The sequence below is a fragment of the Megachile rotundata genome, chromosome 10 (assembly GCF_050947335.1).
Source record: "Megachile rotundata isolate GNS110a chromosome 10, iyMegRotu1, whole genome shotgun sequence".
NCBI classification, from domain to species: domain Eukaryota; kingdom Metazoa; phylum Arthropoda; class Insecta; order Hymenoptera; family Megachilidae; genus Megachile; species Megachile rotundata.
In genome coordinates this window covers 17294133-17310063 of record NC_134992.1, presented here as the reverse complement: position 1 = coordinate 17310063, position 15931 = coordinate 17294133, and the positions used below count along the sequence as shown (strand labels likewise).

The 15931-nt window shown below is 41.0% G+C and overlaps 2 protein-coding genes across 3 annotated transcripts in view; one reads left to right on the top strand and one right to left on the bottom strand.

The window, feature by feature from the left end:
• LOC100876258 (uncharacterized) overlaps positions 1 to 15931 on the bottom strand; it is a 71831-nt gene that overhangs the window by 15873 nt on the left and 40027 nt on the right. The window lies entirely within an intron of this gene.
• On the top strand, positions 225 to 7814 carry LOC100879090 (uncharacterized). Of its 2 annotated transcripts, none has more exons than XM_076536451.1 (4): positions 225 to 458; positions 1587 to 1850; positions 2478 to 2813; positions 3134 to 7814. In XM_076536451.1, the coding sequence occupies exons 1-4, from the start codon at positions 271 to 273 to the stop codon at positions 4050 to 4052; spliced, it is 1707 nt and encodes a 568-aa protein (XP_076392566.1). In that variant the 5' UTR covers positions 225 to 270; the 3' UTR covers positions 4053 to 7814. The 2 variants fall into 2 exon arrangements, with proteins under 2 accessions (XP_076392566.1, XP_012150347.2); XM_012294957.2 differs by having other exon boundaries at positions 2215 to 2813; positions 3127 to 7814.

Here is a 15931-nt window from a genome sequence, read left to right as displayed (position 1 = left end):
TTAATTTTATTATTAGTTACGAAATTTTATATCTTTATATATATTGTATTTATGTATAGAAAAATTCAAGCACTGTAATAACCTCTCGCAAACTTCCAAACGGTTTCGCCTTCGATAGAATCGATAGCTTGAATTCTTATTGGACCTCGAGTGTCCATCGTTTTGAAAAGTGACGTTTTTAATTAGTACGCGATCTTTCAGTGTCGCCGTTTGCGAATCGCGTTTAATATTCGCGACAAATTCAGGGCGACTGGAACGCAGCGAGTACGGATGGCTGTTCTTGCGAACGCGAATTTTACCAGCGAGCTGGTTGGTCTGAACGAGACGAGAAAAGCGGTGGAAAATGCGGAACATCGTGCTCGCCTCGAGCAGAGGAAAACCGACTCGAGAATTGGTCGTAAAAACAACCGGGAATACGCCGAAGCCCTTCATACCGAAGCTGATGAATTGTATCGAAAGTACGTTTCTTTGAATTTGCATAAACATTTTCTACCTCGTCGAATATCCAATATATTTTGCGATTTCGATTAACCGTGCTGACTCTTGAAACGAAACGGAAATTGGAATATTATCCTTTTCACTTGGCTTCGTTTTTGCTTGTGTCGACGATTTTTCGACCGGTTTATTGGAAAATGGATTTTTCTTTAATACTGCTGCGGTAAAAGGGACGCGTGTATCTGTTATATTGCGGGGCAAATGTTATAGGCTACCGTTATAGCCACGCTAATGTAAGTATTATCTCCTTACTGTACAACCACAGAAGTACACCACATACAACCAATTCAAAGGATGTTCATTACCCAGACCACAGCCATAAAAACGGACATTTTCTTTAATTAATTACATTTATTTCGATTCAATTTCGCTTTAACAAGCCGGCTTCGAGCACATCGTCCGAGCGCGGTTTTAATGATTTAATCAACGAAATTAATTTATTCCTTTGAAACGGCTGCTACGATTATCCGACCCACTATACACCGTCGTTTAATCACTTTTACATAGGTAATTGCGAGACGCTCATAATTCACGTCGAATGTTCTGCCGTCACAGGAACTACTACAAAATTGTGTTGATGAATTCGGATAACCCACTTTACGTATCGGTGTTTGTTCAATTTTAATCCACGATAACTAACGCGACCATTAAATTTTCCTCGATCTTTGTTTTCCGATTACACACTGTTAACTTTGCAAACGGATTATTTCCAAATAGTTGCTATGTTATCGGCTTAAATATTGATAAACACAAATTTAAACATTTTACCGATAAAACGATTTATTTTTACAGCGTGAAACTTCACCATACACCTCACAGTTCGAACATAAATAATCAAATATACAAGATAGAAATTTATACAGTTAATAACTTTGAATTAATGTTAATAACTACTATTCAATAAAAACTAAATATTCTCATAAAAGTTACAAAGCCATTATTCACGGGTACTTGTTCCTTCGAAGCTTTGACTCCCGAGTACTTGATTATGGCCGAACTTGTATCCGGGCTAAACGCCGAAGCAATTTCAATTGCTTTAACGCGTTCATAATTAATTGCCGCTAAGCGGAGTGTCGAATCGCAATTTGCAGAGGTGATTACGAGTCTGCATTGGTGCTGTACCATCGCGCCGCGAACTTGTTTCCTCGGGACAGCAGTCACAGTGTGGCAGCCAGGCGAACCTCCGCAACGATAAGCTCCTGCAATAATCCGTCGAAAGCTCTGCGAAAGGCTTTTCGGGCCACGAACAACGGAGAACGATTAACGATGAGTCTGTGCCCGGAAACGGCCGCCGTGTTAGCCAATGACAGGCTCAAGAAGTCGCCAAATCCCTCCTCGGTCGCTCGGATACTCAGGTACGTCATCGACGCACTCGTCGTTTGTCATTTCGATCGTTTCATAATTAGGTCTTGTGTCTTTCTGCCGATGTCGTGTGTGGTTAATAAGACTCTTAGGGCCGAACATTTGGTTATATGACGATTTATGGTTACTTATTATGGATATTGCTTACGTCTTTGTAAATGTACAAAGTAGATCAAGAAAGTCCTCAATGAAACGTATTTATCTGAATTATTTATAAGATTCAAGGGAAAGCGATGTCGAGCCACAAACTTATTGTCAACCTCTGAAAAGTATCTCTCTCCAACCTACAGCTCTTGAGCTCATCTATCCACACCATAAAACGATTGCAACCCTAATCCTCCCCAATTTCGTGATTAGATATTTCGATTCCCACAAGAGTTTCTGGAAGACCCTGCCATCCCCCCGAAGCTCGACAATTCAGTTATCGCGAAGCAAGAAGATAGCGAACAAACGGCAGATAGCCGATCGATCATTGTCCAACTTGCAGACAGCTTTCAATTCCGGGAAGATAACCTCAGCCCTGAAGATAGCTCAGGATTTACTCGCGTTGTCGGCCGGCTTCGAGAATCCCAGTCGTTATCAAATAGCCGCCTATCACTATTTGTCCTTGATTCACGTAGCACTGGGCAGACACGATCGAGCAGTGTGCAACGTGTCCCGCCTGGTGCGTTTAGCCAAAAGCACCGACGACGAGGTTCAGGTCTATCGATCTTTCGTTACCTTGGGAAAGGTGCACCTGAGTTTCGGGCACCTGGACGCGGCCGCCAAGTCCTGGGAGTACTTGTCCAAGGATTTGAAGGAACCGATTCCCGTCGCTTGGATCAGGCACGAGATCGGACGATGTTACTTGGAGACTGGAAAGTACAAACAGGCGATGGACATGGCCGTCAAGTGCGTGGAGGCTGCTGCGAAGGGGAAGTCGAAGAAGTGGCTGCTTTATGGGAAGCTACTTTTAGGTGAGGCGTGAAAAGGTATACTGTATCCAAACAGTGATTATTATTAAAATTCTACTGAAACTACTAAAATTTTTAGAGTAGTATGTATGGGTACATTTACTGATCAATCTTTTTTATTCCACACATTCCATCTTTGTTATACCTTTGGTATTTGTAGTATACAATTCTGATCATATGTCACAGTGTCACTTCACCATCTCGTACTGAACCTTATCTCATCTCCACTGCATCCGCATCATTCATTTCCTTCTAATGACTTCCATCCACGGTACGAGAATTATTAAAGAATTATATCAGTGTCGTTATATTGAAGGTATCAGTCTGGCGAAGCAAGGGACATTCGTGGATGCACTGGAAGAGTTGCAGGTCGCGGCGAAGATCACCGAGGAAGAGGGTGACACTCCCATGCTGTCCTATATCCGAAACCTTATCGATCAGATGGCGCGCGCCCTTCGAAGCGTTCCACTGGAGGACGACTGTTCGAAACAGAGAATTTCTCGCGAGCAAATCGACCAGCAGCAACCGAGACGATCGAGCCTGTTTGTCAGCCGCGAACAGACCGTAATAACCACGATGTTCACACAGAGGATGATCACCGAGTACCGAGACGGTTTCAATAGCGACGCGTCCGTCGACCTGGACGAGCATACGGACGAGATAACGATGCATTCGGAGAAGACTAATTCGGAACGGTCTTATCAAGAGAGCCCGGATGCCAACGAAACTGTTTCAGGAGGGGGTACCACCTTCAGGAAACATAGTCGAAGAGCTTCGCGATGTTCGTCGACTTCGAACGACAAATTCGAGGAGGAGGAGGAGGAGGAGGAGGACGTAGAAGAAGAGACGGAGTCTAGCGGAACGGAAGACGATCAGGACGAGGGGGTCAAGTGTGCCAGCAGCAAAACGTCCTTCAAAAGCGCGAACACTACGGCCACTTACGTGATAGAAGGCGGTGACTCGAAGGTGGACAACGGCGAACAAAAAGGGGTATCCAGGATGGTCGATAATGCCGCCGAAGGCTCTGGCAGCGACAAGAATCTGGAGAACTCCATTCACGGAGATGGATACCTCCATGTGATGGACCAGCTAGGCAAGATGGAGGACACCGAGCTGCTGATGTTGCTCAAGAAGAAACTGCTGGAGGAAGATTGGTCCGATTTCAGGAATTCGGGAGATAGGCAGGAGTGTAGGACACCGAGATCTCGCCAAGATACCAACAAGGTCGTTGGGAATCACTAACTTCGGAAACGCTTACCGATCCGTTTATCTAATCTGTCTGTAGAATTTGCTGCCTTTTGTCGGTCTGTAAGTAAACTGGATTTCTTAGATCACAAGGGTTGTTTGATTTATCGGAACACTCTTGTATCGGATGGGGTCGAAGACAGTTTTATGGCTTCGTGTCTTTAGGGGTGTAGGCTGTGAGATAACGGAACAGTTGGCAAAGTTAGTCGAGAAAAAGTATAAAAAATTAAGAGACAAATTAGAAATGTGACAAGTTAGAAAATTAAAAAATTGTAAAATTCGAAACTTGGAACGGTAAAAAACTGAGAAATCAGGAAATTGATCTGAAAGCTGTAAAACCAGAAAATTGTGAACGTAGCGAGAAAAATATAAAAAATATAAGAGGAAGATCGTTTGGAACGCACGGATTATCAGTTATCAAGCGAGTTCCAATGGTCGAGTGAATATTCATTCGCATTATCGATGGCCGAACAACGGGTTTCAACGGACGTGCCTGAGCACCCGTGAAACGTCAAGCGGAGAGAGAAGCTGCCAGTTCTTTTTTTCCCTCTTTTTTTACCGCCTCGTGTCCCGGATCGAACGTTTCGCTCGACTTGCGCCATCAGCAGGGAACGAACTTTTCGTTCGATTCGGTCTGACTCCCGTTTAATTCGGCCCCGAATGGAGAACGCTGCCCGATCGACCGGAAACGGACGCCCTACGATTTAATTCTAGTGCCGTTAATGGTCTAATTAGGCTGATCGAGCTGCAACGTGAAAAATCCACGATTCCGTTGGGAGTCGAGTAACGTTTTATCACCTTCAAGATAAAATTCCCACTGCAAAATCAGCGCGTTTTTAGCGAGTCGAAATTCCCCTCGTATTCGAGTGCCAAGGGGTTGAAATCGTTCGAATTACTCCACTGGACATATTCGATACCGTTTCTCTTCGAGACTGTCTAAACTCTGCGTCGGACGTTCTCTCTGAATTTCCGGGAAAAGCGTCCTCGAGACTCGGTTTTCAGAGGAAACTGACAGCGAGTCGGAAAGTGTCAGTTCCGAGGGAAAAGCGGTGTATGCGTAGGCAGGAAACTCGCGAAGCGTAAAAGGAGGCTAAGGCGAGAGGGAGAAAAGTACTTTCAGTGCTACCTGTTGAGCTACCTATGTGTTCTCAGCAGGCCTCTTTTGTATGGTCATCAAGGCGCTGGAAATAGCTGTTCGCACTCTCGTGTTTCCGAAGTCTTCGTACAACGCCGCCTCTCCGAGAAGCTGCCTGGACCGACCACTTGTGTCCCTGTTATTTCACGCTGCGAACGTATCCACTTTCGATCGTTACGCTGCGACAAGTTGCCTCGTGCATCCTTTTATTTCTGCGTCTTCCTCGAGTTTCTATCGCGATTACAGTGTACACAATGTATCTAAGTTGCATTGTGGATAACGTATCAAGTATACGGTATACTTATCAAGGGTATTGTATATAGTACAGTGTGTAGTGTTTAATTAATTGAACATAATGTAGAGTGCACAGTGTATGTGGTACATAGTGCATATTATAACAACACTGTAATATGTGTGTATATTATAATAACACTGTAATGTGTATGCATATGTGGTATGCAGCGTATAATACATACTACAATATATACATACATGTACAATAGTTATTATAATGTGCACTGTCTACAATATACATTCCAAGTAAATCTAACACGGCAGTTTCTTTGCACCGAACCATAAATCAAAACAAACGCGTAATTGAAATATGAAAACCGAATAGTCGAACGACTTGTTTCTGTCACGAGAACATATCCCGTTAAATCCGCTTGTTTCAACGTATGCACCCTCGTCAAACGTGTCACGAATACGCTAAAACACGCACGGGTCCTGTGCGGTTTCATCTCGTCACCTGTCACGTGTTACTTATTTCCACCTGTAAATTGGCCGACGGAGATTTTCACGAGGGTTAACGTACTAACGACGTGTTCAATTTTATCGGCAAATCTGGAATATCGGGTTTTTGGAACTCTTAACGCTTGGCGATATAACGAATGGTGATATAGTTCGAGGTAGATACTCGCTGTTAACGTATTATGATATACGGTGTTACAAGATAACACATTACTGTATGGAGACTGTATGGTGACATTGTTGAAAGTAGTCTCATGCGCGGCGATATAACGAGAGTTTACTGTATCTATCAGTATAAGTATCTCGACGATTAGACTTCAATTTTAGAACTCGATAATTAATACTGAACTTATGCAATTAAAATTGAAGTCTCAAGCAGTGTTTCCACTTTCGTTTAATTTTATTCTAGTAGTAAAGATCTCGAATTATGTGACAAATATTTAACAATGAATCTCCAATCGAATTACGGTGTAAACAATCGAGTGAAGCGTTCCCTTTGCCGAGACACCGCAATTCGCGTCTCTGTTCGATTTCACTGATTAAAACTCCATCGAGGTAAATTATAGTAGGCAATGGAAATTGCAACGGCGCGATGGTTCCATCGGTGCGAGTTTTCAATTAAAATATTCGCCGTTGAAAGAGGGCCAGCAGCGTACTATTGTGCACGAGAGAGCTGGTCGGAGAATGAAATCATTCTAATTTTCACTCGTATAATGGCCATTGTCGAGTATTTATTACAATAGCATTGTTTAACGGCGAGTTTATTCTTTCGCATCCCTCGAAGAACAAGTATTATTGTTGTTAAACAATCGGACGGCTAGCGTCAGAATCGAATGCATTATTCATTTCATTGAACGGATCGTGCAGTGTTACCGAACGAACGTTTCATCGCAAACAAGAAATTCAATTACGAGATAATTATTAGGTTATTGCGGATGCGAAATGGTCGATTTATTCAGAAAACCTTCAATGGCTTTAACTTCATTGAAAATAACGTTAATTAACGCGTTGACTGCTATGTGGGTCAACGGAAACTGTCATCGCGACGCGATGGAATAATTAAACAGAGAAAAGTTAATGGCTGATGATACTCTTATTGTATTAATATAACGAATTAGTTTATTCAAAAATTATATCGTATCACTGACATTATTTGTCGAGATAAATTTGCTCGAAGAAATTGGGATATACCGAAAAATTGACATCTATTATATTTGTCGCATGTTACATTACACGTTCAGTATACGTCTATATTTATTACATGCTTGTTTATTATACGCAATACCGTGTCATATATTTTTGCACAATGTCATACTATTTTGTCATATTATTTTCTATCATATATTATACTTATACATATCTGTCACATTACATCTCCCTTACACATTAAATATTTGTTACGTTACATCGACATCTACATATGCACAACGGATTTGTTGTAATAAACTCAAGTTTTATCGAATCCTACAGTCGAGTTGATTCAACGCGGCGGTGTATTTGTTTCCCCGAACGAACGCCTGTTGAACGAACAATTAAAGCTTGTGAAACAATGCTGTTTGGAACGAATGTGTCCCGTGTGCGGTGACAATAAATTTCACGTGTGTTTTTAATCGTACCGCCAAGCGAAAGGACCATAAAAATGGCTGGACAACGCGCGCGTATGTCCACAATATACAGCGCGGTTTCATTATTGCGTTACGAGTCACTTCTTGCTATCGCAAACAACCGCGGAGCACAGAATCGCATTGTAGGTCGAACAATGCCAGAAAACTTTTTATTTTATTTAAAACAACTCGTCGATGAATCAATTGTTTGCGAACTCAGGGACTTTAGTACTGGGACATTTATTTTATATAAAAAAATTGTTAAAGTTATTTTTTTAATGTGATGTGCATTTATATTTACATATGCATGTATGTATTTAGATTTACATATACATATATGCAGTGCATTTATATATACATGTATTTAAGTACACACATATAATGTACACATACATGCAACTACATACATACATACATACTCATCTGTTGCACGAAAAGTTTGACGCAGTAGCAGAAAATGGCGGCCATATAGAAAAATAGTATCAGTGAAAGTACCGAATATTTCTGCATATTTTTACCCGATTAAAAAGTGAAATTAAAATAGAAAATTAAAAAGTGGAGCGCCCTTAGTTGCGCAGTGCGTTTCGAGCCTGTATTTATCGATACGAGTAGAGCGTAGGTTGGAATATTAATTGCTGCTACAATTTACACGGCGAAACAGCCTTTCAGGGGAACTCGATGTTACGAACAAAGGACAAAGAGAATCGCGTGGTCCGGCAAAGTTAATTAGTTATTCGAAACTCGTCGGGAACGAATAACGACGTTAACGATGCTTATCGGGTTGTCTCGTCCTCGGGATCGGTTAGGAACCCAAGTTTGCACGTTCGTATACCCCGATCGGTATTCGTTTCTCTTTCGAGTTCCTTTGTTTTTAACGGGAGCTCAAAGAAATTCGACCCTCTCTAAATCGACGTCGCTCGCGTTTACAAGCTGTCTCATTATAAATGATAATGGGCGAAGCTTTAAAAAGTTTCACTTTGCTCAAGGTCTTTGTATGTTCTTGTGCTATGGTTTCGAATTTTCAGATATTTCGGAAATGTTACAGCGTGCAAAATGTATGATAAAATTGGATTTGCATATTATTGGAAGTACAAGGACGAAAGTCGCTCTATTTCCTCTCGAGTGAAACGATAATCTGCAAAGGCGGGTTTCGAGGATTTTTCATCGATTGTTTCCTATTCCCGAAGCGTATTCTCCGCGGCGTTACACCGAGCCTCGAGGAAATCTTCTTGATCGGCCGGTAAAGCCCCTAGAAGAATCCTGATTATTCAGGAGAAGCTGAATAAAGGCGGAGTACGTGTCTTGGGTTCTTTGAAGATCATGAGATCCGTTGTTTGCATTCGGCTAAAATCTCCTTCAATTTTATCTTGATAATTTTTGCATTTAAAAGCTGCTCGAAAAAAATTTCATCTATTTATTCTTTCTAAGTTAACTAATTTCATTATGTCATTTAACCAAAAAATTACGGTTCCATGTTTCAAAATAAAAAATTATGATATTTTAAACGAGCAGAATTTAATACGAAATTTGTTAATACACGAGATGCAACATTTTTTGCAGGTTGAATTACCTGGTCAAGTTTTACGTGTCTAGCTACGCGGATCGTGGCAGCTCATAAATATCCCAGCGATATTCACCCTCGACCCAAATTTCCTAATTACGTTACGTGACGAGAGGAACGTTCAAGGACTCCCTTGGCTCCGGCAAATTTTCAAAATTCTACCGCCCGTGTAATTTTACGACGACGATTTTCACCTCGACTTCGATGCTAATTTGCCAAACTATGAGCTACAAATTCCACCACGCTCCATATTCTTTCATGATATCGTAGAATATCTGATTCTAAAAGTTCTTCGAAACTTTCTAACTTCTAGTTTCAAAGTTAAACATTCAGGGTTCAAGGTTCGCAGCGTAGTTCAAGATTAAACATTCCTCTCGTCATTCAAGATTTAAGGTTCAAGTTTTCACGTTGGAGATTTAGAGGTTCAACGAAGGTACAGGTTTTTCAAGGTTCAAGATTTAGGATTCAAGTTTTTTTTCAGAGTTGAACATTGAAAAAATCATGTTTCAATAACAAAGAGGCAAGATCTGAAAGTTTCAAGATATAGAAATCGAGTTTCAATAAGAAAAAGTCAAGATCTGAAAGTTTCAGGATATGGGTATCAAGTTTCACTATCAAGGAGTCAATTCCAAAGTTCAAAGTCGTGGTTTCACGAGTCAAGTTTCACACCCAAGGTTCAAGGTTTGAAGAGTAGAAGGTTTATAGAATAAAGAAGTTGGATTTAAAAGCGAAGGTAGTGGATGTTCATAGATGCAGTGTTCAGAGGCGTAAAAGAATATTTAAAAGGGTGTCAACAACGCATTCCTATTAACCTCGCCATCCTCCAGGAAATTTAAAATCCTCTCGTGTAGGAAATCGATTTTTGAAGATGCAGCCTGCATTCTAGTTTGCCGGCGAGATATCTACGGGCAGGATCAATTTAGCTGTTAGAATGCGAAGAAAGGACTCGGACGGGAGAAACGATTACGCTCCTCGAACCTTAATCTTCGTAGAAATTGCAACTCGCGCTTCCATTATGCTCTCGCGCTGGAAACGCGCATAACGCGATCGAATTTGATAAATTTCCGTTTAACGTTCCAGCCGATGCCTCGATATTTCATCGTATTTACATATTATTCCGAGCAACTTAACCGACCTATGGCGAACAACGCTCCCGATGCACAGACGTTTGCTTTCCACGCTTCCACGTTTTTCTCCTCCTCGGCGAGGATAACGTTACGGGAAATCGATAAGCGAGCTTTGCAGTCGAGATGCAGATACGCCGACCGAACAACCAGCGCTCCCGCTATTCGGAGAATCAATCGATTTCGAAATGACTGATCATTTCGATGTTCATAAACACTCGACTGTTAACACCGAACAGTTGTTCTAGTATTCTAGTACTCCTGGATACTGGTACCTTCAATGCTGGATACTTCAATGCTGATATGACTCGTGGCGATATAACGCATTGTAATTTGACGCGTGGTAACTTGGTGCTTGCCAATATCATCCTCGGTGATATACATATGTAGTGTGTCGCAATCTAACGCGTGGTGATCTAACACTTCTTCTCATCCTTCGACAAGTCTCACTGCTCAAATGTGACTTTACTCAAATTTTGAATACTTCAACTTGAAATTTAGGTCCGACTATAACCTTGATGCACTATTAAGGCATTATTACATTTTAATTTTCTTTCTACGTTTTAATATTGTAGCCCTGAATAGTCTTGGCTGACGTATCTAATAAATAAATGGGAAGGGGTTAAAACAGTATATTACTCGTCATTGTATCAAGTAATAAATAACAGCAGAACTCTGGTATTTTCGTACTTTCAGTAGTTACGTAACACCGGAGAGGATTCTAGAGCCCCATTACTCCCGAGCAAAGGTATACTCGAACAACTCGAAACGTTAATTAAATCAAACTCCAAACACTCCATCTGATCGATCCATCTTCTTTTAATCCCGATGTTGAATCGAAGGTTCGTCCTGTTCCTCGGGCACTCCCGATAATTGTTCCGTGAAACGGTGTGAAAACGGGGCAAAGACGATGGGAGCGTCGTCGAGAGCAAAGAGGTCGAAGTACGGTTCGTTTGGTCGAGAGAATCCAGTTGGTGGTATCCTTTACAGACTCTGCCCCGGGCACCTCTTTTTACGAAGCCAGAGAGAGGACAGGCAGCTTTCAAAGCGGCTCGAGAATAGACGGGCCGAATACCGACTGGAATTATACGTAAGTCACGGTGATGAAATCCTTCACGGAAATGGATCGGAAACGTTTCTGTCTTTGGATCAAACGGATATTTCCGGTTGGTATTCTACCTTCATCTTACAACTGTTCATCGTTGTGAAATTCTGGATTATGGCCAATTGTCGATTCAATTAGGTTGCGATTTTATTTATTTTATTCGAGTTGTGCACGAGTTTGCTATTTTCCTGTGGCGATATAACGTGCGGATGGTATTCTACACTAGTTGCGAGACACCACATACTTTTAACATTACAATTTTATACTTAGAACATTACAGTATTAGTACATTTATTGTAGATATCACTATACAAGATATCATTACATGTCAGCATACCGAATATTCCCAGTCGTTTGCCAACATTAACACTAAAACTACTAAACTGGTCAAACTGTTCTCATAATTAAAATCATCTTTCTTAACAATGTCTTTGATAGTGAATTTTGGGAACAAGTTCGAAGAAGGAAAGAAAGAAGTGGTGCCAATTCTTAACGAAGCGTTCTGGGGCTGCGAACAGCTGCAAGATCGCGAGAACTCTTCCGTTCGCCTCTTCTATTTCCGTTTCTGAGGTTGCTGGAATCTCCTGTAGCCTGTTCGTCCTAGTGGAAACGAGTTCCCTGAAACGGAAAGAATCACAGCCTTGTTGCCAGTAGGCAAACGTCCAGCGGAAATTTTCTGAGAAACACTACCGATAAATATGCATCCTGCGAAGCGCCTGTACAAACTTTGCATTCGAACGAATTTCTATTCTACTCCAAACCTTGTAATTTTCCTGTTTAAACCTTACTGCTCTAAATATTCATATTTAAAAGTTTTAATTACATCCATCTAAGTTTCGCAAGAAAAATTTCCTTCTCCTGATTTTAAACTAACAAAGTCCTTCAGAAAATATTTTGACCAATATCACGAGACTGCAGTTGGAAACGTGCTGAACTTAAAAGTTAATTTGAGAAATTTTTGAAAGTCGATCGACTGAGATCCGTAATCCTAGATGTACCTGTGAAAATTGAGGAAGTTGCTTTAAACGAAAGAAGATAAAATAAGAGAAACCGAAGTTTGCGACTAACAGAAACTAAATCGAAGCAGGATAGCTGCGAGCGTTCTGAACACAACTTTTCCAACTTTATATTTCTTCGAGAAATGTTGCAGTGCTAAAAATAGGAGATAGCTTTGCTTGAACATTTGCAGGACCATAAGGATCTTAACTGCCAGGATAACGTTTGCCGCGTGGGATTTTTCTAATTCGAACCAACAATTTTTATGGAAGTATGGAATTTTGAATAGATATCAGAAAACACCATCTATTATATGTCTGATAATTTTATGTCAGTTCTAATTGAAAAAATTAATCAACCACTTAAATTTATAAGTAAACTGTGTTAAAACATATACATTTATCTTTTATTATATATAACAATGTTCTACATATTTTTATGAATTCTTAATAAAATTGCGTGTACGAATGGTAAAAAAACTTGGTACAGTTTGTCGCAGTGTAAAGGAAACGTAATGTCAGGGGAACCGTAAGTGGATAAAGTCAGTGCATAGTCAGACGCAGTGTAACAAAGCGTAACTTATTAAACGACGCTCTGAATATAAAAATATGTTGCATAGGAGATAGTTTCCTGGGTAGTTGGCAACTTTTACATTCTCTGGCCACTTTAAAATTCGATTAAACTTAGCCAAAGTTCCGAAGTCCCGCGAACGCCATTAATATTTCCCAGTGAAATCTGTAACTGTCGTTATAGAGGCAAACTGCGACAATTACAGAGATAATACCGTAATGCGACGGAAAGCCTTTCAATGTTGCACAGTTTATAAAACCATCTATTATGAATTCTTCGAGCCGCGTGTCGTAAATTGATCTCATTGAAATTTAAATTGTTTTATATTTAACCTTTGATGAACGCGGTTTCTATGGGTATTATACGTCGGGAAATAAATGATTGGAAATAAATGAACCGTAAGAAAACGAACGAAACGAAGTAAATGAAATAAAAGTAAAAATGCTGAAAACATTTCACGCGATATAAAATTGATCGAAGGTACCGAAATTGTAATGCTTGCATGTTGCAATGTAGAGCGAACGTGTGAAGCAAGAATTCAAGCAATGTTCGTGAAAATATAATAGCCGCGTACTCGTAGAATTTCGAACGGTGCCAGTTGCGCACAATAGTAGTTACACGTGTAATTCTCGGTTTCAAGTTCAGCTGATTCCTTCGCGGAAACATCGGCAGCGTCGTAAATAATTCAACCTGAAGCAACACCGTTAAACGAACCTCTTCTATGTCTGTGGCACACACGGCCGACTCTAATCCACGATAAATTATGAATTCGTGCTGCTCGTACACGTTCCGACACAAGATTATGGACTAAAAGTTGTAGACCAGCTATTACGATGAATGAGCGGCAGCGGTGAATGAAGCGTGATATAGACACTATTGTATAAATGCAAATCGAGGACTGCGGAAGGGCAGGCTATACAATATTGATCGATTTATTTATAAAGCTATTACAATCTGAATAACTCTACTTGTCACGTACGTGAAATATTAGCTTTTACTTCTCAAAGTATTAATAGCAAGTTTTCTTCTAGGTATAACACATTGCTTATACTGCATTATATTACCACATTTTATATTACAACGCGTTATATTGTCTCGCGTTGTTTTACAACAGAAAATGTTCCTGTTTTATTGCCACGCGTTATATTGCCACTCGTTATATCGCCTCGCAAACTTTCACGCGTTATATAGGTACTGTTAAATAAAACTAATCTTAACGAAAAAGAAGAAACGTTCTCAGAGAAAAAAAGTTACTGCAGTGGAAAGTCTTAATAGCGCTATAACAAAGACGTTTTCGAAGAGCTCTTGAAAGATCACGGTCAGTAGCTTTATAGAATCGTTCTAATTTCCGGTTACGAATTTCACGAAAGATCGTGAAAAAGGTTCGTTGAAGCAGTTACGAGATCGTTGGAGCGTGAAGCTGGTTGGTTCGATCGTAATTACGAAACAGCTTGCGAGAAAAAAACGATGAAGCTGGAGGTTGGAAAAAGGGAAGGTTTTGTCCAGCGATATATCACGATCCAGTTTGAGGAAGTCGAACAAACGAAACGTCGAAAAGTGACGTAACGAAGAGTCCGTCGGGCGTTTCCGTGAAACGGGAAGAGTCACCGCGTCGCGTCGTTCGATTCGTTTTTCTACGGAGAACATCGTGTCGTGATTACTGGACGAAATCTCTCTCGCAATTACCCGAGGATTGGCCCGGACGTGTTTGTCACCTGAGCACCATCTAAAACCGATTGCCTTTTCCATTTCGAGTCGTCCTGTTGGTTCCTCGATCCATCTGTCACGTTGTTTACTCGAGGAAAACATAGAACCTGTTCTGGAAATGGATTCTTATTTTCCCCCGCGAACGCTTTGAGTTATGCTTTTCGGAGTCGAGCGAAATCTTTCACTTTCGCGTTTCAAACTCGTGTGCGACAATAGCAGATAAATTTGCTAATCTATTTTCTGAAATGTAAGTAGGTAAAATATCGATAATCATCCGTGGATGCAAGACCTGAATGGTTATAAAATCGACGGTATTAAAACTCGACATATTATAATACATTGAAGGCAGATTTCACTTTTATTTCAACGACGTCCAATCAGTCAACTTTCCAGCAGAATATTCTGCAAAAATCAGTTTCTTTCAGAAACCTCCTCGATCTACTATACATTATCGTCGATATACACTTTTATCCGAGATTGCTTACGAAGCTAAGAAATAATAAGTTCGCTGTAGAATCTCGTCGGGAGGAGCGCTCGTAACGAGACATAACGAGACGGAATAAAAGACGACAGAAAATTGTGCTTTTATCGACAGTATTTCTAGCCAGATTCGTCCTCTTCGAAAACTCAACAACGAACACGGAAATAACTGTCTATAAATCGAGAAAGAATACGGATCTCATAGAGATCTGACCGAAGGATACTATAGCGAGAGCACGTTGTATCACCACGTGTAACAGTCTCTTTCTTCTCGTTTCCAAACGCATCGTACTAGATAATTATCGTATCCAAAGAACGACCGCAATAGTAACGTAACACCGATACGTTCGAAAAAGAAAAAATCAGTTTTATGTCCCTAAAGTACGATCGTAAAATCCTGATGACCTGGAGACTCCGGTCCAGGTGAATTTCCCGCAGAACGCACACCTGCGCACTGCGTGTGGTATCCGCTGTCGTGTGTACACTCGGTCAGGTGAGTATTGATCGTGGCGGATGTGCAGGGAAGAACACAGGCGGGCGGCAATGCCCCGGGCGGAAGTTGCGACGAGATGAAAAGAGCGAGAGAGGCGAAAGCAGGGCACTCGGTTGCTGCTCGAGTGCAGGATGGAGCAACAGGCGAGCCTGAACTCGACGGGGACCTTTTCGACCGTGTTTTTAACCGTTTTCCTACGATTGCCCCGACCTAACTTTTCAACGGAACTTCCATCCCTAGGGACTTTGTTGTCACTAGCCCGGAAACCTCGGCTCCTTTGTTATCGAGTGCCTGGGTGATTGAACCGTGATTGCTGAACTTAAAAGACCTTTTATCGCTGCTACTTACATT